This window comes from Electrona antarctica (assembly GCF_951216825.1).
Source record: "Electrona antarctica genome assembly, chromosome: 7".
Classification (NCBI taxonomy): Eukaryota; Metazoa; Chordata; class Actinopteri; order Myctophiformes; family Myctophidae; genus Electrona; species Electrona antarctica.
Window position 1 is genome coordinate 7,335,373 of NC_136812.1, and position 21,582 is coordinate 7,356,954.

Consider the following 21,582-nt stretch of genomic DNA (forward strand, 5'->3'; position numbering starts at 1 on the left):
TGTTTTTAATTGCAGCCCAAAAATGTTGACGGAATAAGAACCGTTTGTCTGTGTGTGTATGAGAACTACATGCCGTGGCGGAGGGATATTGTTGCAGTAAAATAGGACAGGGAATAAAGCATAAAGCTGTGAAGGGGTTTCCTAAAACTCAAACCATGCAGGGGCAGTCAGAGAAATTCTCAGAATATTAAAATGATGCCCCTAGAATTGCTCCACGGCACGCTAGTGTGGTTATATAAGTATACATTACATCGCTATGTACAGATAATAATAGTATAATAACAGTATAGTTGCCTAATATAACAATACATTAAAGGCAGTAAGCTTCTGTCTATTTACACATTTCTGAAATGTGGTGTTGTAGCCTGTATGTGGACCTTAATGTGCTTTAACTTGTAATAATTTATTATACAGTTTATTTATCATATTATTGGTTTATCTCACATAAATAAATAAATAAATAGCTAGACTAGAATCAATCAATCAATACATTCTACAAGTCTGTGCATATGATAGGGAGGCATGAGGCATCATTTGACTTTTAATTTATTTTCTTTTATCGATATAATTCGGCATACTAATTTGGAGATTAACTCATCGCATTCGAGGGGGTCAATTTGGTGAAACAAATTACAAAACACATTGTAACATAGCATGGGTCTTTCGCAGGGTCGTTACAATATATAATTCAGCTAGTACTGTACTACTAGTCATACTATCATATACTACACATACATATAAAACTATAGGCTCCAGACTTCCCAAAACAAACTGGTCAGGCTCCTACTTGGCCTCACCCCCCGAACCCACCTCACCCCTGCCCACTTTGACAGGCTGGAATGGCTTAGGGTCGACGACAGAGTACAGCATCTTGCAATGGGTCTGGTCCACAAGATTCGATACACCACCAAGATACCCATGTACCTGTCTAGATACTTCCTTAATGTTAATGAAGTCCACACCCACAACACCAGAGGGAGTGCAACGAACCATGTACAACCCAGATTCGGCCCAAACAAGGGACTAAATTATTTTCGCTCCTATGTCACCAAAATGTGGAACGCCCTACCAACAGTCATTAAGACATGCAAATCCCTTGACTCCTTCAAAACCGCTCTCAAAGGGCACCTACGGACGGCTGCAATTCGAAACTGCCCCCCGTAAAAATTATGAATCCCCCCCACCGCCCACCCCTTTTCCCCCCTCACTGTATATGTTTCTTTTCCCTTTTTACCTCCTTTATGATGAATTCCTGTTCTATTCTTTGACTATAGAAATGTTTATTTGTACGTCTCTAAATGTTTTGATGAATTGAACAAGGTGGACCCTCTTGTAAACAAGTGTAATGCTTAATTGGGTCGTCCACTCACAGTTAACAGTCTTTGTATTGAGTTTGTGCTTGAAATGTACTGTAATTCTGCAAACTGTTAATAAATATTTCAATCAATCAATCAATCAATCAATCAATCAATCAATCAATCAATCATATACTATCTATAATAACAACCCTTAAAGCTGGTTGTCAGATTCATGATTAATACAACAATGAACAAGGCCGATTCAGCCAATCCAGCCCAGGTGAAGTATAGCCTATGTATCATATTAATGTATCATATTATATGTATCATAATGTATCATATTAATGTATCATATTATATGTATCTGTATCATATTAATGCAGCCAAGAGCCAACACACCTTTGCAAAAAAAAACAAAAAAAACAACAACATTCGTTCTCCTCCTGACCACAGGCGGCGCTCATCATCGCGGTCGAGTCGCAATTTTCGCAAAACACTTCCGGGGTACTAGTACATTATTCATTTTTGGAAATGGTGGAAATATTTTCAGGGCCAATATTTCATTTTCAATCACACAACTTACATTTATAATATTAATTTGCGGAGTCTGTTGACGTTCAGCGGGTTCGCTGTGACTGCAGACCAACATGGATATCCCCACAGCCCCAGAAGGTGAGCTTTTTAAAAAACATTTCCATTGAGCGTTAGCTTATAGCTAGCCGTCCTGCTAGCTGCAAGCAACAGTGGATGTGTGCGTGCAGCACGCACTGCTATTTCAGCTAACTGGCTAATAATGGCTATCATGCAATCCATTCATTGATTGATTGATTGAAAATGATATTTACAGTATGTAGAAATGGGTACATTTCAAACGAAAGCACAAGTCAATACAAAAACTGTTACTGTAACTGTGGACGAGACACAAAGATAAAGCAATACACTTGTTTACAACAGGGTCCACCATTTTCAATTCATCAGAAGTTTCAGTACATTTAGAGACTTACAAATATACACTTCTATCGCATACATCAGTGGTTTTTCAACCCGTTTTCATATCAAAGGGGTCCATTATTTATTCTGCATTTAAGCCACGCACGGACCACTATTTTGATGTAGCCTCTCGGACCAAAAACTAATATGTTATCGTTTGGTAAGATGCTGTATTGATGTTGGTACCATTAGCAGAGATAACAGGCAAACGTTGATCAAAATATAAATTATTCTACATTCTCTAATTGTGTAGACTTCTTGTAAATTAACTGTAATGCTGATGTTTAACAATAATAGTGTAAACTTCTGTAAAATTAAACCAAGTGGACCCTCTCAAGACTTAAAGATTATATGGGGTCCATTTGATTACCAACTCTCCATCATTTAGCTGGAGACCACCTGGAACCCCCTCAAGGACCACTGGTTGAAAACCACTGACATACATTATTTGGCGCCAGATATAGACTTCGTTGATCACAACTCGTCAGTCACTGTGCGAAGCATTGATTGAGAGGCTTGTAGATCTGCCTTTTTCAGTGCACATCACGACACTGTGCAATTAGCCTCGGATCGAGTCTGACTTTAACTTCCATATAATTATGCAAATGTAAAAATCCATCTATGGTGGTCTTGATCTTTTAGAGTTCGCTTTTTCCAGGTGGCAGCATTCCACTCATTCATTGCCATTCTAGTTTTGCCCCCTGTTTCCCATTATTTCCACTAATTTCCTCTTGTTATGTTACTAATATTATGTTAAATAGAAATATAAAATGTATAATGGACCTCCAGTTTAGCTCTCATGCTCACCTGGACTCTTCTGTACAAGACAAAACGAGCTTATGTAAAAAGTAAAATAAACAGTCACCACACTTTATCACAACAGTAATGTAAATTAAACACAATGTTTGTTTGTTTTTTGTTAAAGTGTGTGTGTGTGTATGTGTGTGTGTGTGTGTGTGTGTGTGTGTGTGTGTGTGAGTGTGATATTAAAGGTTGATGAACTTATCACACCCCACATTATTTAGTATTTATTTACAAGTACTGTACACTATAAACTACACTAGACTGGTGCCGTTTAGAGGGACTAAGTAAAAACTGACTGCTAGGTAAAAGGATAGTTGGAGTACAGCCGTTTGAGATCATTGTGCCTGTCTTTTTCCAATATGTTTTGTTCTGTTTTCCTCTGTGCAGATCAAGAGCTGAGGAATGTCATCGATAAGCTGGCCCAGTTCGTGGCTCGGAATGGGCCAGAGTTTGAGAAGATGACGATGGAGAAACAGAAGGACAACCCAAAGTTCTCGTTTCTCTTCGGAGGGGAATACTTTGGTTACTACAAGTGCAAGCTTGTTTTTGCGCAGCAGCAGCGTATGTAGTCAAAAAGAATGTCTGTCCCCAAACTGTATTCACATAACAATGATCTTGGAGAGTTCAATCAGTGTTGCTATAATGAATAATAATTATCTCCCAAAGCTAATAGAGTACCGAAGAAGTCACTCGCTCATCCCCTGGGTTGCAGAAGCAATTTCTCTATGGAGATTATAACTATCTCTGCAATATTGTCAGGGAGGTGCCGGTGGCACTGTCACTATTAATTGATTACAGTTTTGTTTCTGCCAAACGTTTAACTAATTCAGCGGTAGTGACATTAGCATTTACGCACCGTCAGTTGATTCTTTATCCATATGAGTGAAACCGCCAGGATCATTTGTTTATTTTTAGAACACAATTATTATTTGACGTGATATAAAAAATTCAGAATGGGGGGAAAACAACACGACCCAGGAATGTTCATTAATCTAGACCAGCGTTTCCCAAACTGTGGTGCGTGCCGTGCAGTGCAGGCACCCCTTGTGGTGCGTGAACGCCCTCTAGGTAGGGGGTGCGTGACGTGAAAAGGGTAATGCACGTTATTTAGCACAAACAGCAAAATCTGGTAAAACACTGTTGTATATTGCATCTGCAGGAGTATACAGCAGCTGCATGTCTCAGTGCAGTGACATTCTGTGATATATGCCATTAGCCTGGGCACCATTTCATCTCTCGTATATGATCCGGTCGGGAGCGGATGATATCGTTACGTCATGTTGTAGTATTCTTTTCAACAGGCAGGAACAATCAAACGGAACTTCCTTTTCCCTCAAACAGATTTTTCTCAATAAAAGCTGCAGGCTACGAGCTTTTATTGTTATTCTTCCGGTTTGAGGGGAAAGGAAGTTCCGTTTGATTGTTCCTGCCTGTCGACTACAAAACAACACTCTGGGCTTCAAGTTCTCAGTCCTGGGGACGGATTTCAGTCCTGATGATTTCATAGGGGTCATTTAATGAGATCAGTGCAGATTTCTTTTGGCTTTAAGCCCTGAATACTACAACATGACGTAACGATATCACCCGCTCCCGAGCGGATCATATACCCGAAATGAAATGGTGCCCAGGCTTTCCTCCGAGGTGGAAAGCCTGGTGAGGTTAATATGCCATAATCATATTAAAAAAAAAATCGGCCAATTTGCGTTGGGGTGTCAGCTAGGTTAGGGTGGTGCACGGCCAAAAAAGTTTGGGGATCGCTGATCTAGACTGAACTGTCCAAAAATATGCAAATTCAGTTTCAGCGTGTTAAGTATTTTTATGGTATTACAAATGCATTTCTATTTATACTTTTCCTCCTTCCATCTAGCACAGCACACCAGCTGCAGCAGCGCGTGTGACATATTACTAATACGCTTCCACTTTCTTCTGCAGCTGAATAACAGCCTCAAGCTACTGTGTGTTGCAAGCAATTTATTTCACCACAGGACCAAATGGAGCATGCCAGAGCCAAAGGGAAACTAACTTCATTTAAACTGCATTGAACAACGGTGTTATTTTCCCAAAACTAACAGCTCTACAAGCCAATGATGTGTTGCGTAACTTGTAGATCAGTTTTTTTCTTTCAAATGGTCTACAAGCCTTCCAGATTGAAGGATCTGGTCCTAGTCCTATCTGGCTGTGGAAAGTAGGCTATTGTTAGCCTACTTTCCACAACTTGTTGTTAAAAGATTTCACATGGCTTCTCCTGTCTGTGTTCTGGGATGTGCTATGCTTAAAGGCCTTTTCCCCCCTTTTTCAACCAAGGTTCAGGTCTTAGAAAGTAAAAGATGAGTGTTCATTTTTTATTTATTTTTATTTGCTGCTTTCTTTCGTTTGGGGCGTGGGGGCATTCGAACAACTGGCTAAATATGTATTTTTTTTAACAATCTTTTACGGCAATTTCTTTATTATTTACTATAGTCGTACTCGACCCCAGGAAATTACATCTGGCCACAAAAGATGTGTCGTAGGCTCAATATGTCAGTTTTTCACATTCAATAGATTCCGTGATCTTTTGTGGCCAGATCAGATGTAATTTTGGACGGTCTAGTAGGACTATAGTAAATAATAATAAAGTAATCGCCGTAAAATTGTATAAAAGACATATTTAGCCACTTGTTTGAATTCCCCCGTCCCCCCTGTCAAGCATACCTAATACCACTAAAACGAAAGAAAGCAACATTTTATCTTTCTCTAATAACCGTCCTAAAACATGAACCTTGGTTAAAAAAAAAAGACAAAGTTGTCCTTTAAACGGGCAGCTATCGTCAAGTTAGACGAAGTTAGCTAAGCTTGCTCTGTCTGGGGATAATGAAAAGCTAGTGGAAGGAGGAACACTATGTGCACACACAGACACCCAAGCAGACTGTGTTATAGGTGTAAAACTAGGACAACAAAAAAACGAGTTTTGTGGGACAAAAAAGAAAAACACCCTTAAAACAACCTGTGCTTATATATCAATAAAAATAATCCTTTCTAAGCTTTCAGTTTATGTACTGTGACTGATAATGGTCTGATGACCAATCCTGCTGTGGCATAGTGTTATTTGGATACTCATGTAATGCCACTGAAATGCATTAAAGTTTGCTTCTCTCCACATAGATCCCTCTGCCCACGATTGTGAGGAATATAAGCCAGAAGGTATTTATTGGGAACCAGTTTTCACAGATTAATTTGAATGACACTTGGAAAGTCAGTGTGTTTTTATGCACATATTTTCTGGACATTATCACACCTGTGCTTTAAAGATTTTTGTTTAGTTAATTTTCTGTTGCATTCATGTTTAAATAAATCTTTGAGAACGTTTTGAGAAATATGTTTTTGACCTGATGGAATATATCTTGGGTATTAGAGGTGCTTCGATCAGGTTTTTTGGGACTGATCACTGTCACTGATTGGTTTTCTCACGATCGGCCGATATACCGATCTTGTGCCTAAGGGGAAAATGTGAATATTTCCAAAATTATTATATATTGTCAAAACCCATGTCAAACTGTTCCTGTGTGTGTGTGGATGAAGGGGAGAATGTTTAAGCCTGTCACAAAGATGCAAAAACGATTGTGAGATGGAGGATGACTGCTTAAATCAGTCATCCTCCATCTCACATAGATATTATACTAACATATCTGATTTACTTTTATACCACTTAAATGGTATAAAAGATTGTTTTCTCCAGATCGGGTAAATTGCTGATCACCGATCGAGTAATTTGGAGTGAAAATCGATCGATCGGAGCACCTCTATTAGGGATATCTTCTCAATGCTGCTGATAAAAATGTGCTATTGCACTGAATGGCTCATTGCGTGATGACTCAGAGTTTGATCCCAGTGAAGCACAGTCAAAAGACAAGGGAGCCTGGTGACCTTTCTTTAAGCAAGGCTGTGATGTTTGAGTCATCGTAATCTGATTTGTTTCTTGTTGCTTCGGACACAGTATCGCTGTAGTTACCGGCTGCATGATTTAGATAATATGAAAGCATTGCATGTATATAAAGACGTGTGATCAGATTCTGTTCTTGCACTTACCCTATGTAAGTTTATTTGAAGCTGCTTGTGGGCATTTGACAAGACAACATGTATTATACCATAACATAATCTTATGTCATCTACGTTACTTCAGCACCACTACACAAGGCTTTGAATATTGGTCCTGAAATCTTACCACTGACAGGAATATGCCAAACTAAGCCTGCCCTACTGCTGTTTTTCAGACATGTACATTCCAGGGGTTAAAGACGTGGTTGATGTCCCTCCACCAATGCCCATTATTGCTACGCCCACAATCCAGCCGCCTGCGACTCCTTCCATTGATGACCTCGTCCAGCAGAGCGAATGGAACCTTCAGCAACAAGAACAACACCTGCTCACTCTCAGACAGGTAGAGCAGACATCTTCCCACCGACAATAAGGGCCTTTCTCGGCCCCACCCCTCTCCAATTGTTTATATTGTGTTTAGTTTCCAAGATGGCCGCAGCACCAGGAGGGGGTGGGGCGGTGGTGAGCGGGCGGGGTCGACATATGCCCTTACTGGGCTGCGTTCACACATTCAAGACACCTGTCTTGTGTCTTGTGTCCAATGCATTTCCAATGGAAGCCCATATGGTTTGACCAAACATTCTGTTTGATGGGGGGAGGGGGGGGGGGCAGAACACATCCATCAAAGCTGTGTTCAGACACAAGTCAGGTGTCAGACACAAGGCAAGTGTCTTGAATGCAGCTCAGTAAGGGCAAATGTCGACCCCGCCCGCTCATCTAGGCCCCACCCCCTCCTGGTGCTGCGGCCATCTTGGATTCTAAACACAATATAAACAGTGGGAGAGGGGTGGGGCCGAGAAAGGCCCTTATTGGCTCACAGATTTGAATGTGTCTCAACATACCTGGGAATCATACAGCGTTTCAAGCTGTATGTCGTAACAAATGGATGCTTGTCAGACTTTAAACATCATATTGACAAACATACGTACTGTTGACAGAATAGATCACATTCTTGCAAGCAGTGAAATGTGACCCAAATGGGCAAACGGTTGATATGATGACTTTGATTTATTTATTGATTTGGTTATATTGCCTCTTGATGTCCTGTAGGAGCAAGTGACCGCAGCTATAGCTCTGGCCATGGATTCGCAGACACAGAAACTGCTGTTGGAAACTGGACTGGACGTCACAGAGTTTGACAACCTGCTGCAACCCATCATAGACACCTGTACCAAAGATGCCATCTCTGTAAGCCCACAATAGATATTGACTCATTTACCGACAACATTGCCATCTAGTGGCTGAAAAGGAACTCACAGATTTGCTACCCTACACTTCAACTGCGCGGTCTTAGTTTGAAAAGCGGTTTTACCCGGAAACTACGAGTCAGGATGTCAAAAGCTGCTATGTAACGTGTCCCGCGAATGTTATTTAATTCACCCAAAACATACATTTTGTAACCGAGGATCATAATTGTTTAGACTTTATAGAAATGAGCCACAAATCAAGCTTGTTTTGAGACAAAAAGAAGAATCCGAGATATCACGATTCTAAAAACTGCGTCCCCATAGATTTTTTTCCATCACACCGGAGTGTTGCACCGTAATCAATTGATATTAAAAAAAGACGTGAAGATGTGATCTCGGCAAGGTGGGCGTTCGGACCAGAAAGGCATGAAAAGGCGTTATTGGCGGTAAATGAGTTGGTAAATGAGCACCTTCAGGTATATAATCGATAAGGTTCACATGCAAGAAATGAAACCTCCCGTTTTATCAATATGTGACGCATGCGTGTCTGTCTGATCTCAGGGTGGGAAAAACTGGATGTTCACCAACGCCAAGGCGCCACCGCACTGCGAGTTGATGACGACACACCTTCGCAACCGCATCACCGCTGACTCGGCGCACTTTGAGCTCCGCTTGCATCTCATCTACCTGACAAATGATGTCCTCCATCACTGGTAAATTAATTCAGAAACATCTTTCCATCAATGTGTGTATAGATTTGATTTCTCTCAATCACAGAAAATCACTGGAATCAAACGGAATGGCTGTGTGTTTTCTATTTTTTTGCATAACCCATTTTGGGCGGGAACCCCTTTTGGTGTTTTAAGCATTATGTTGTGCTTTAGCTATTGTAAAATAGCTTGTAGATCTATTTTTGAAAAATCGTGAAAATGTATTGCAAATCTTTGAATATATATTCTTTCAGAGCCAACGTTTTTAACTCAAATCTTTGCTTCTGGGGGGGGGTCCCTGGAACAACATATTTTCACATGGGGGTTGGCAGCCAATTACATATAATCTTGGGGGTCCTTGATATGAAAATGAGAACGACTGATATAGAAACAGGTTTTTCACAAAACTGTCAGGATTTAGAAGGCATTTGTAGAGTCGTCCTCGGGTCTAAATGGGGTAATTGTGTTGTAATGAGTGTTGTGTGATGTGTCCTCCCAGCCAGAGGAAGCAGCAGAGGGACCTGCTGGCAGCGCTGCAGAAGGTGGTGGTACCTATCTACTGTACCAGTTTCCTGGCCGTGGAGGAAGACAAGCAACAAAAGATCACCAGGGTATAACTAACTCCATAGACCAGTGGCTTTTCACTGACTAAAACTAAATATTCTTTAGTTTTGGGTCCGAGAGGCTAAATGTCATCAAATGGTGGTCAGTGGCTCAAATGCAGAATAATTAGTGGGCCTTGAAATGAAAAAGGTTGAAAACCACTTCCATAGAGAATGGCATAATGACCACGGTTCGAATTTGGCTGGAGACCAACTTGTCGTGTGCCATCTGTCCTCCACAGCAAAGTCCCTTGCTTTCAATTCTCTCTTCTTCTTCCTAGTTGCTGCAGCTTTGGGAGAAGAATGGCTACTTTGATGACATAACAATTCAACAGCTCCAGAGCCCAGCGCTGGGCCTGGGCCAGTACCAGGTGAGAGAACCTACTACTAACCCTAACCCTGGGCCAGTACCAGGTGAGAGAACCTACTACTAACCCTATCCCTGGGCCAGTACCAGGTGAGAGAACCTACTGCTCACTTTCAACACTTCTGATGCCTAGGACGTCCACAGACTCCACGCAGGTCTTATCAAATAAAACGTGCTAAGGACGTGTGGGCACGTCTTAAGGTCTTTTTTATCAATGTAAAACGGGGTTGCTAAAATTTGTTTTCAGAATAAAATCTCCCTCATCTGCTTGGCACTCTAGCGCCTTTATTCTGAAAGATTCAGCGGCACCATAAGCGCTAACCCATTTAGACCATACGACGTGTGGGAACGTCATGCTAGCGCTAGGATGTGTGTACACGTCCTAGCGCATTTTCATTGATGTCAAACTTTTTAGTTGGCCTCCAAGGCCACCATACTCCTTGCTCTTTGCGTATCCGCAGTCCCGTTCACTTCCCTGTTTACTGCTGCAGAAAGAATCCCTCGTATCTCCTAATCTAGGGAGCTCTCCGTGGGCTTTTGATCTACTAAGCTCTTCATTTCTGACTTCAACATGCCTCTCGTTCAAAATATGAAGCGAGCGATCATCAGCGACTTTTATCGGAATCTTTGCGACGTAAGCAAGCAAAAATATGTCTCCCCGTTTTTTTTTCCGGAACGAAAGTGGGGGGGGCTTACAGAGTTCAAGGTTCTTTATTATTTGTCTCCCGAGGAAGAAATGTGTCTTAGACAAAGGGCCTGCATGCAAGTGTAGCCCTTATGCCCATGTCGCTGCAGTGCAGCACCAAAATACATCTTTCTTGCAACATCAGAAAAATAAAAATAAAACAGAAAAGGGGGAGGGGGGGGGGGGGGGGGGGGGGTAAGAAGACATCACATCACATTACAATTATCATTGTATAGTGCAGGCACGGATTGTACTTGGGTGGGGGGATAGGGGGGGGGTGTGGTGGGGGTGGTTGGGAGCTTGGGCCAGGCACAAAAAAGCTCTCCTCTCACGCATACCATCGAAAGGGATGAGCTGCGCGGGGGGAGGAAAAAAAGATAACCCAGCTGGAGCAGGGGGGAGTGGCGGGGGTGGGTAGGTAGAAGGCGGCTGTGTGTAAGACATGTGTGCCCATGAGAATAGTTTGGTGGAATGTTCATTTCCCATGTGTTTGTGTAAGTGTGTGTTCCCGGCATATCTTCGAAGGCCATGTCACGTTGTCTCAAAGTCCTGCGTTATCTTCAGAGTAAAAGCGGCCATATCTTCGCGGCACCCCGAGCTTCTATTTTGAAAGAAATCCCGGCACTGATTGTGTTAAAGTAAACTTGGTAAAGAACCCAGTTATAGTATAGCATCTCTCTCTCTCTCTCTCTCTGTGTGTCTTTCCCCTCTAGGCATCTCTGATAACGGAGTATGCCGCGGTGGTGCAGCCTGTGCAGCTGGCCTTCCAGCAGCAGATCCAGGTGTTGAAGACTCAGCACGAGGAGTTTGTGGCCACCCTGAAGCAGCAGCAACAGCAGGCGGTCGTGGCGGCAGCGGCAGCAGCACAGGCCGCCGCTGTGGAACAGCTCGCCGCCGCCGCCGCTGCTGCAGAGGCTGAGAAGCCAGCGCCCGTGACCACACAGGCCGGTGAGAACCCGCAGAGCAGCATGGATTATGGTATGCATTTTTCAACCAGTGGTTCCTTGAGGGGGGTTCTGGGTGGTCCACAGCTAAATGATGGAGAGTTGGTAACCAAATGGACCCTAATAGATGCTTTAACTCTTGAGAGTTTCATCACAGGGAGACTCTTTAGAGTAGACTCTCAAAGAGTTGAATTATTGTAGTTAAACATCTGCATTACTTAATTTACAAGAAGTCTACATACACAATTGGAGAGATTGTAGAAGAATTGTTATTTTGATCAATGTTTGCCTGTTATCTCTCCTAATGGTACCAATGTCAATCAATGCTGTATGGATTGACGTGAACAAGGTTTGGGTCTGAGAGGCTAAATCTCATCAAATGGTGGTCTGTGGCTCAAATGCTGAATTAATAATGGGCCTTGATATGAAAAGGGTTGAAAAACACTGATTTAGAGTGAGTAGAATGTCAGTGTCACGCACAGCCCTGCTATGGATTGTGATAGTTGTGGTGAGGTGCAGTAATAGGGCTGTCAGAACGAATTTCATAATATGAAAGAAATTCGAAAATGAAAAAATAAATACACATTCGAATGCTAAAATTGCCATTCGAAAGTAGCTTTTATCATTTATTAATTCTATTTTATATTTTTATTTGGTTTCATATTTTTATTTTTTACCCATGCTCGCTAAAATGTATTGGATAACTAATCCACTGCTGTGAAATCACCCCGGCCACTTCTTGCCTAATTCCAGCCATATACTTATAAAGGACTCATTGAAATGAAAAGCAGGGGGCGAGGCTGTCGCTCCGTATCCTCACTCTACAAGTGGAGCTTTGGGAGTGATAGCAGGCAGGCAGTCAGGCTAGGCTACAAGCAGCAGCACGAAAGGTCTAGGAAACGGGGAATCACCACAACTGAACATTTACGTTCGGATTTACCGCACCAGAGCACACACGCCTATTAGTTTGCATTGCACAGTGCAACGCGGTGATCTGTGGAAGGTTTTTGGATTTCCATCCAAAAACGGGAAAATAACATTATAGAAAACATAATCTGCAGACTATTCATAGCTGGCCTGTTCATCGTGATAGCCACACTGTTCTGTTAAAATAGAGAAACAACTGCTGTAGGCCTATTGCTGGTTTGGACTTGTCCCGTTCATGACAGACTAAATACTCACTACTGTTTCATAACTTCATTAGTCTACTCTAAGTGCACTAGTGAAGTGCATTATAGATATTATATATAGATATAGATAATAATATACGCTATTATTATTTTTGTTGCCGTGCCAATCATTAATACATAGCTTTGGCGTTTGGATGGGGGCCCCTCTAGTGGACAGACCGTGCATAAAAACTTGATATTCTGTGTATACAGTAGGCTATATAATGTGTGTGTGCTGTGTTGTGTTTTGCGTGTGTGCTGTGACTGTGAGCAGGAGATGTGAAGGCATCCATGTCAGTCCCTCCTCCAGGAGAGTACGACGGGGGTTCATCTAGACAGCAGGATCCCAGCAACACAAGCGGCCCCCCAGACATCCCTTCCTCTAAGCCCAACTGGTATGACCCCCAGCATATGGGACCTTGGAATCCAAACCAGCCGGTAAGTCACTTTGTGACGCAGACGTGTCTGACTGCACATCTTGTGACCTCCATTAACGGAGTCAGTCTCCTCTGACCTGCCTACCCCAATAATTGTTTCCCCTCCTCCTCAGCCTCCAAATTTTGACCCCAACCAGCCTCCCCCTGGCTGCCCACCCTGGAACAGCCACGAGGGCATGTGGAACGACCAGAGGGACCCAGGGAACTGGAGGGGAGGCCCGCCCGGGGAAGGTCCCTGGAGTGGGCCTGGTGGTGGTTCCGACCAGGGTCCCCCGTCCTGGAACTCTCAGTATGACCAGCCTCCGTGGGGGGACCAGCCCCCACCCTGGGGCCAGAGGGAACCTCCTTTCCCCCCTCGCATGGCAAGTGGTGGATGTTTGGCTTGGCTACTTTAACCCAGTGGTTCCCAAACTTTTTTGTGTCAAGGACCCCCAAATCAACATTTATTAGGCCATGGACCCCCCCATTTGAAAACATATGCCAGTGACCCCGATAAGAGAAGATGTTTACGGCTCTAGCAGTGATTCTCAACCAGTTTGACATGCATTAGTCTACGGACCCCCATTTAATGGCATTTCTTTCTCTGGGACCCCAATTTATAATTGTAAAATCAATGTTAATCTAATCAGATCACAAATAGTATGTGCAGCATAATGTTTGGTGTGCAAAGACAGTGAACAAAATGTGAACATTTTAATGTCATAATATTATTTGCCACAGTGCAACTCACTGCAGGCTCTTATTTCATTTATGTTGTATTTGGACCGTCAACCTCAGTCTCACACTCATCCAAAAATGAATTTATTGATCTTTTGTGAGATCAATAAATGTGATACTTTGTGGTAAAAAAGAAACAATTAGTGAATAACGTATTTTGTTTTTAACTCTTGACTCCTCTTCATCACAGAGGCCTCCCCATTTCAGGGGGCCCTTCCCTCCCCACGGGCAGCCCCCTCCCTTCAACCAGCCCCCTCCACCACCTCACTTTGGGGGAGGTGGTGGTGGTGGTGGACGCTTTCCACCGCGCTTCATGCAAGACGACTTTCCTCCCAGACACCACTTTGACCGGCCGCCGTACCCTCCGCACGGTCGCTTCGACTACGGTGACGGGGGATATCAAGGAGGCGATGGGGAAGTTGGCAAGTGGCACTTTGTTTTTATTTCAAAAAATGTTCTTTGCACCAAATAATGAATGAATGAACAGAAATCAAACATAATTATGAATCCCATAAAACAAAACAAAATAACAAATAACAAAAACACACAGACACAAAGGTAAACAGAAAAACTAACATAACTACAACAATACAGCATTTTTCAAGTTGAGTGCAAGGCAAGGCAGGAAAAGAGCAGGAGACATGACTCACAATATACATCAGATATATGACATTATTTGTCACAGGCCCAAGTGGCACTTTTTTACTACACTTTTTCTCTTACTATATTCCAGTACCTTTTGAAAATAAATCAGTCAAGTCAGTGTTACTTGCTGTAATTATTATTATTAAATATTTTATTTTGTCCAATCAAACGTCCCCCCTCCTTTAGACATGGGTCCTCCTCCTCACCACCATCCCAACCAAAGGCTTCCTCCTCCGGGCATGGGCCCAGACCATCCTCCCTGGGGTGGGAACCAGCACCAGGACTTTGGCCCGCCGCCCCATGGCTTCAACGGCCAGTCGCCCCACATGCGTCACCGACCGCAGCCCCCCGTCCACGACGACCCCAGTCTGGTGCCCAACGTCCCCTACTTTGATCTGCCGGCCGGCCTCATGGCTCCGCTGGTTAAAGTAAGACAGTTGTTGCACTGTGACTTTTTAGAAATCTATTATATTTATATATATATATATATATATATATATATATATATATATATATATATATATACATTATACACACATCAGTGTTGTTTTTGGCAGCAAATTTCGATTTTAGTTTTAGTCACCGTCTTCTGAATAGTTTTCATTTAGTTTTAGTCACATTTTAGTCACCTGGAATGTTGTTGTGTTAGTCTAGTTTTAGTCGACTAAATATCATATGATTTTAGTCGACTAAATCTACAGGTGATTTAGTCGACTAAAATGTATTTTGGCGGGCCTTGATGCCGTCGTAATGGCTGATTTTACACTTGCTGTAAATAGCCGATCTACAAGCTTGTAGATCTGCTATTTTCAACAAATTGTAAAATGACTTGACACTGGAACTCGTCTCGCCCACTAGTCCCTTCCTAACCTTTTAGTCTAGTTTTTATTTGTTGACGAAATTGTCAGTATATTTAGTCCTAGTTTTAGTCACCATGGCTTAGTTTTTATTTAGTTTGTCAGTGAAAAAAGTCGACGAACATTGCACACAGTGATTTTAGAAATCTGGTATATAATCAATAAACTAATAATCAGTGTGTGGTTTGTGTCTTCTGTACTCTTTCCCGTTGCTCAGCTTGAGGATAATGACTACAAGTCATTAGATCCTAAAGACATCAGACTGCCTCCCCCCATGCCCCCCAGTGACAGGCTGCTAGCTGCAGTAGAGGCCTTCTACAGTCCCCCGTCCCACGACAGGCCCCGCAACAGGTACACACACAACACACGCATATGGACTTCATCCAAATAATGTGTAATTCAACATATCGTTGCTGTCGGGAGGAAACCACCTAACTAAATTTTTGAGGTTCTTGTTTTTATTTTGCATAAATCAGTGCTGTCGAACAGCCTTTACGTCTGTGTGTTGTTTTGAAAATATTGAACCGATGAAAAGTAGTAAAAAGTACTTCGGACAAAACCTCTTAACTCCATTGGACCCTCAAACTGTCTGCTAAAGCAAGTAACCCCACCACCTCTCCTTGTCTCATGGAAGTAATTGACAATACTGTATATATATAAAGTCACAACACCAACTTTGATGAGGCAGTATTGCTTTGTTTTCAAAGTATATGGTTTTCTTCATTTCCTGAAAAATGTATATTTTTCATTTCCCCGAAAAATGAACATTTTGGAGTTAAGTGGTTTCTTCCCGACATCGGAGATATGCTTTTAGTTTAGTATCGCGCTAGCCAAGCAAAGTGTTGTGTTGGACAAGCGGGCTTAAAGCTGCCTTGGCTTTGCACCCCTCTCTTTATCTCCTCAGTGAGGGCTGGGAGCAGAATGGCCTGTATGAATTCTTCAGAGCCAAGATGAGAGCCAGAAGGAAAAAGGGACAAGAGAAGCGTACTAACAGGTAACTCGATATTTGTACGCACACGCCACACGCATACATTTAAATGTTGTCCCTGGGACGCAACGATTCTGTGTTCTTGTTGATCTCAATAATGCTGCTTCTCTCTCCAGCGGGCGTAGTCGGTCCAGGAGTCGTTCTCGTAGCAGAGGAAGGTCCTCCTCTCGGTCCAGCTCTCGCTCTTCCAAGTCCTCCAGGTCACGGTCGCGATCCTCTCGCTCACGCAGCCGATCACGCTCCTACTCCCGATCCAGGTCATTACACACACACACACACACACTCTCTCGCACACGCACACGCACACGCACACTCAGTGCTTAGTAGTTAGTACAGTATTGGTGACCCCAGTGGTAAAGGAGCCCCCACCACTGCAGCCTGTGGGCAAGAGCACCCTGCTTTACCCACTGAGCTACACAAGGTTGTAATCCCTAACCACTGCATTGTTGGTGCTATGATCTCCCTATTTGGCTCCATTCAGTGAATGGCAAAATATGATGTATTGTACAAAAACAAATCTGAAATAATGCTTGCAAATATTTTACTTGCCGTCTGTCTTTATCTCTTTAGGTCCAGGAGTAGATCCAGATCATCTCGTAGTCGCTCACGTTCAAGATCCCGTTCCCGTTCTCGCTCGCCCGGCAAGAGCCGCAGGAGCCGCGGAACAGGAGCCGCGCAGGAGCCGCGATCCGCGCAGGAGCCGCGATCCGCGCAGGAGCCGCGCGCCGCGCAGGAGCCGCGCGCCGCGCAGGAGCCGCGAGCCAAGTCCCGTAGCACATCTCCTCCGTAAGTCTCTGTCATGTCACGCCCTCTCTCTCTTTTTCTCATATGATTCATGTTCTCATCCCCCTCTTCATTTTCCATCTCCATCTTCCTCTCCATAACTTTGTTCACCTTACTTCCTGATTCTCAACTTCTGCAAGCTTAAATGATCAAGTGTCTGCTAAATAGGGTGTTACATGATGCCTACATGTAATATTCTTAACACCTTTTGTGCTAAAAAATGTGTGTACACGTCCTCAATAGAAAACGCGGGGTGCTAAGGACGTGTATAGGCGTCTTTAGGTCCTTTTTAATGATATAAAACGGGATCGCTGTAAGCCTTTTTTTTTTTACACCTCCCGTTGCTAGGCAACACCTTGTTCAGCGCTCCTGGACATGTTTTGCGCATGCGCGCAGCCATTAACGTCATTGTTTACCGGCCGACAAAACTTGCTATTATCTTACTATCGTAAGTGTTAAGTAGTGACCAGTTCTGTTTCATGTCTCACTCCAGCACCACATCAGGACTTGGCGCAGCGCCCCCTAAGATTCCTCACGATTCAAGACTTGGGGAGGAAAATAGAGGCCACCAGCTCCTCATGAAGATGGGTATGCCCTTTGTGTGTTCTGTGCATCGTATTACCTCATATCATGAGGATTCTCTTATTTGTTTCCACACGCCTTCACCACACTTTTGTTGCATGTGCTGCTGTTTTGATCGGAACCCCATGTCTCCCTGTCTTGTCGTGTGTGTTGTCTGTAGGTTGGAGTGGTTCTGGTGGTCTGGGGGCGAAGGAGCAGGGCATTCAGGACCCCATCAAGGGGGGAGACATCAGGGACAAGTGGGACCAGTATAAAGGAGTTGGGGTATCACTAGACGACCCCTATGAGAACTACCGCAGGAACAAGAGCTACAACTTTGTGGCCCGCATGAAAGCCCGAGAGGAAGGTATAGCACCTGGTAATGATGGTAACGCTTCTATTGTAGTTTTAAATTAAATAGTAAATGCATACAAACACTACAGCTGAAGGTAAGACAGCTTTGCCTTTTAGGCCACCTTTACACGGGGCAACGTTCTGTAGAGAAAAAACGGCAAAGTCCTGTTGCGTTCTCCCTTTTTATTCTGCGTTTACATGGAGACGCAACAGTGATTTAACATGCTGTAGTGTGCAATGCCAGGTGGCTAGGTGCCTGACGCACTGCCAGATAGACCAGGCATGCCCGTTTACATGGAGACACCAGGCCGAGCGTTTCCGAAGATTCCACTCTGGAATGGGTTTTCACTTGGTTGCGTTTTCATCCCCCGATAGCGCCGTTGCCGTCTCTAAACGGAAGGTGGTTGCAAGCAGCCATTGAAGTGAACCAATTGAATCACTTGCATCGACTTGCGTTGACATGTGGCGACGTGCAACAGGACATATCACACTGCGATGAACGCTAAAACCGTTTGTGCCTCAACCCATTGGTGTGGTTTGGGCTTAAAAGAGGGTCGGTTTGTGTGCTTGTGTGGTGATAGAGCTAATCTTGCAAACTGCTGGAACGATCAGTGCCAAATGTCTTTTTCACACTGCCAGAGTAGGCCACACAACATAATAATCTCCATTACGTTACCTTTTTCCCCCCCACACATATGACACTTACCGGTAACTTTAAATTCATAATGGACGTCAGTGGACCTCTGATCGGGCTGAAAAACGTGGCCATGGTCATGCATCATAGATGACTCACATGCTGCCCACTTGTAGTCTGAGATCAACATTGGAGCCATGTCGTTCCCATGATCCACATGATTAGATTTGTTTTATTATTAAATATGAATTTAAAATTAATCTAATCTTGACCTTAACCCATTTTGACCTGAGATCAGATTCTAAAAATGTCTTCTACATCCTGACAGTTTTCTGAAAAAGCTATGTTTCTATGTCAGTGGTTCTTCGATTTTTCAAAAATAGCAGACCTACAAGCTCGTAGTGCGCCACTCGGTGGCGCGCTATGAGCTTGTAGGTCTGCTATTTTTCAATAGCTAAAGTATAACATAATGCTAACACCAAAAGGGGTTCCCGCCCAAAATGGGTTGAAGTGCATTATCTGAATTATTTTGTATTTTTGTGGCCATTAAAATGGTTGCTCCCTTTTAGTGCTTTAACCAATCCGTTATTCCTTACTTTCTGTACTTCCTGTTAAGTTTGGTTGCCTATGCAATGTTTTTGTTTACATAGAGATGTATTTATTTACAAGGGTGATGACTAAATCATGTGAAATGTATATGTAGGTTTACTACAGACGTGTATGATTAATAAGACCTGTGCTTTGAGTTTAACCCATTTAGGTTCGCTCTGAAAGAATATATATTCAAAGATTTGTGCCGCATTTTTACGATTTTTCAAAAATAGCAGACCTACAAGCTCGTAGCACGCCACTCGGTGGCGCGCTATGAGCTTGTAGATCGGCTATTTTTCAATAGCTAAAGTATAGCATAATGCTTAGTTAAAACACCAAAAGTAGTTCCTGCCCAAAATGGGTTAAAGATCAAAGGTCAGAAAACTATTTAGAAATGACTATTATATTGATTTCATGGATGTCAATGATCCTATCTGTATCATAACAAAATTACTTTAAAACGTGTGACCGTAATAATGCCTTCTCTTTTGCTGCAGTGCCTCGGGAACCGGGTACGGAGCCTCCTCCTACAGAGTGATGTCATCAACATGTGTCAAGCCACACCCCTTCGCCAGGATCCAAATTTCTTTCACTGTCAATTTTGGAACAAAACACCAGCGCTCCTCTCATTCTTTGAAACCTTGTTTGATTTGTTTGATAAGGAAGTTTGTTTGACAGTTCAATTAGACTTCTAGTCTTTTGCTCTATGCGGGCTTAAGGAGTTTCCCCGAACAAGGTGGATTTATTTTAATCTCATTTTTTTTAACATGAGCATGTCTGAGTCAGGCAGTTAAACGTTTTGATGTTCACTTGGCATTAAGTACTTCAAATTAAATACCATTCATAATAATAGAATGTAGTGCATTGTACACACAAGACAAAAGGAAAACACAGCAGCTACGTGTTGGGCATAGATCTTTCTTTTTTCTTGTTCACAACAGACTTCCTAACCCTATTTTAAAAGGGTTTTAATCTCTGTTTTCCTGTCACTCTTCACGTTGTTCCATTATGAGAAACATTTGGTATCACAAATGAAGGGGCTAGGCTGACATGTCTTAGTTTGAATGTCTCTTTTTACAGTGCAGATAATAATTGTGATACTGTTTCATGTAATTTCTTCTTGTGACATGAAAGTATTTTAGTTGTAGTTCTCTGCTTTTGTAAATATATATAAAAAATAAACAAATCCCAGACAACAAAATACTCATAAAGGATTTTTTTTTATTTGTCTAGTTTTCCTGTCAAAAAACCACACAATGCAGAACAATAAAGGAATTTAAACACCTTGAAAGATGTGTTTCTTCCTCGAAACCCTATAAATAAAACATCTAACTGTTGTGTTTGTCTAGCAAGCTCATTACATTATGTGTATCAATTCAACCAATCTCTCAACAAAGCAACATATTAGTATAGTTACATATTATTTTCATTTCTATTATTTTGATGTTTGATGATTTTGAAGTTGCTCCATCCATCCATCCATCTTCAACCACTTATCCGTAATCGGGTCGCGACTTGCGGGGGCAACAGCTCCACCTGAGTGCTCCAGACTTCCCTCTCCAGAGCAACATTAGTGACTTCCTCCTGGGGGATCCTGAGACGTTCCAAGGCCAGTAAGTCGATGTGTTTCCTCCAACTGCGCCTTGGTCTGCTCCGGGGTCTCCTCCCAGTGGGACGTGTGTCGAGGACCACCCTAGGGAGACCCCCGAGAGGCATCCTAACCAGTTGCCTGAACCACCTAAGCTGGCTCCTTTCCAGGCGAAGGAGCAGCGGTTCTACTCCGAGTCTCTCGTGTGACTGAACTTCTCACCCTATCTCTAAGGGAGATGCCAGCCACCCGTAGAAGTAAACTCATTTCGGCCGCATTTTGAAGTTGCTGCTGGTGTAATAACTGTGTACCAGGTGACCAGGTGGGTCAAACCATGTAGCATGTTGGTCAGGGCCAGCCTTGCACACATGCAGAGTACATACATGATTGTTTTCCCAATAGGACATAAAGAATGTCAGGAAAACGTTGAAGTGCTTGTGGATGTGTTTGACAATCTTAATTGTCAGACCCTTAATGAATATATAATTTTGCATTGTCACAATTACAGTGTATTACTACAATTTATATTAATTGGACATTTTGTCCAAAATATCTTCAAATTGCTGATCGGGTTGGAGTGGTCAAATGATTCTGATG

The 21,582-nt window shown here is 42.8% G+C and overlaps 1 protein-coding gene across 4 annotated transcripts; it reads left to right on the plus strand.

Annotated features, from left to right (window-relative positions):
- The first annotated feature begins 1,759 nt into the window (after positions 1 to 1,759).
- Positions 1,760 to 20,688, plus strand: cherp (calcium homeostasis endoplasmic reticulum protein). 4 transcript variants are annotated; one of them, XM_079506671.1, is made up of 20 exons: positions 1,760 to 1,970; positions 3,480 to 3,653; positions 6,234 to 6,272; positions 7,343 to 7,509; positions 8,217 to 8,354; positions 8,915 to 9,066; positions 9,563 to 9,674; positions 9,947 to 10,036; positions 11,431 to 11,695; positions 13,105 to 13,268; positions 13,381 to 13,629; positions 14,175 to 14,406; positions 14,816 to 15,057; positions 15,704 to 15,837; positions 16,391 to 16,480; positions 16,591 to 16,731; positions 17,045 to 17,260; positions 17,751 to 17,845; positions 18,000 to 18,206; positions 19,895 to 20,688. In XM_079506671.1, exons 1-20 carry the CDS (start codon positions 1,946 to 1,948, stop codon positions 19,933 to 19,935), a joined length of 2,973 nt encoding a protein of 990 aa, XP_079362797.1. In that variant the 5' UTR covers positions 1,760 to 1,945; the 3' UTR covers positions 19,936 to 20,688. The 4 variants fall into 4 exon arrangements, with proteins under 4 accessions (XP_079362797.1, XP_079362798.1, XP_079362799.1 ...); XM_079506672.1 differs by having other exon boundaries at positions 18,000 to 18,197; XM_079506673.1 differs by having other exon boundaries at positions 18,000 to 18,185.
- The last annotated feature ends 894 nt before the right edge of the window (positions 20,689 to 21,582 follow it).

Excerpts from the sequence above, each read along its gene's own strand:
- cherp (XM_079506671.1), top strand. The coding sequence starts at position 1,946 with ATGGATATCCCCACAGCCCCAGAAG. Across the intron at positions 9,675-9,946 it reads AGCAACAAAAGATCACCAGG|TTGCTGCAGCTTTGGGAGAA; the intron begins GTATAACTAACT and ends TCTTCTTCCTAG. Across the intron at positions 13,630-14,174 it reads CTCCTTTCCCCCCTCGCATG|AGGCCTCCCCATTTCAGGGG; the intron begins GCAAGTGGTGGA and ends TCTTCATCACAG.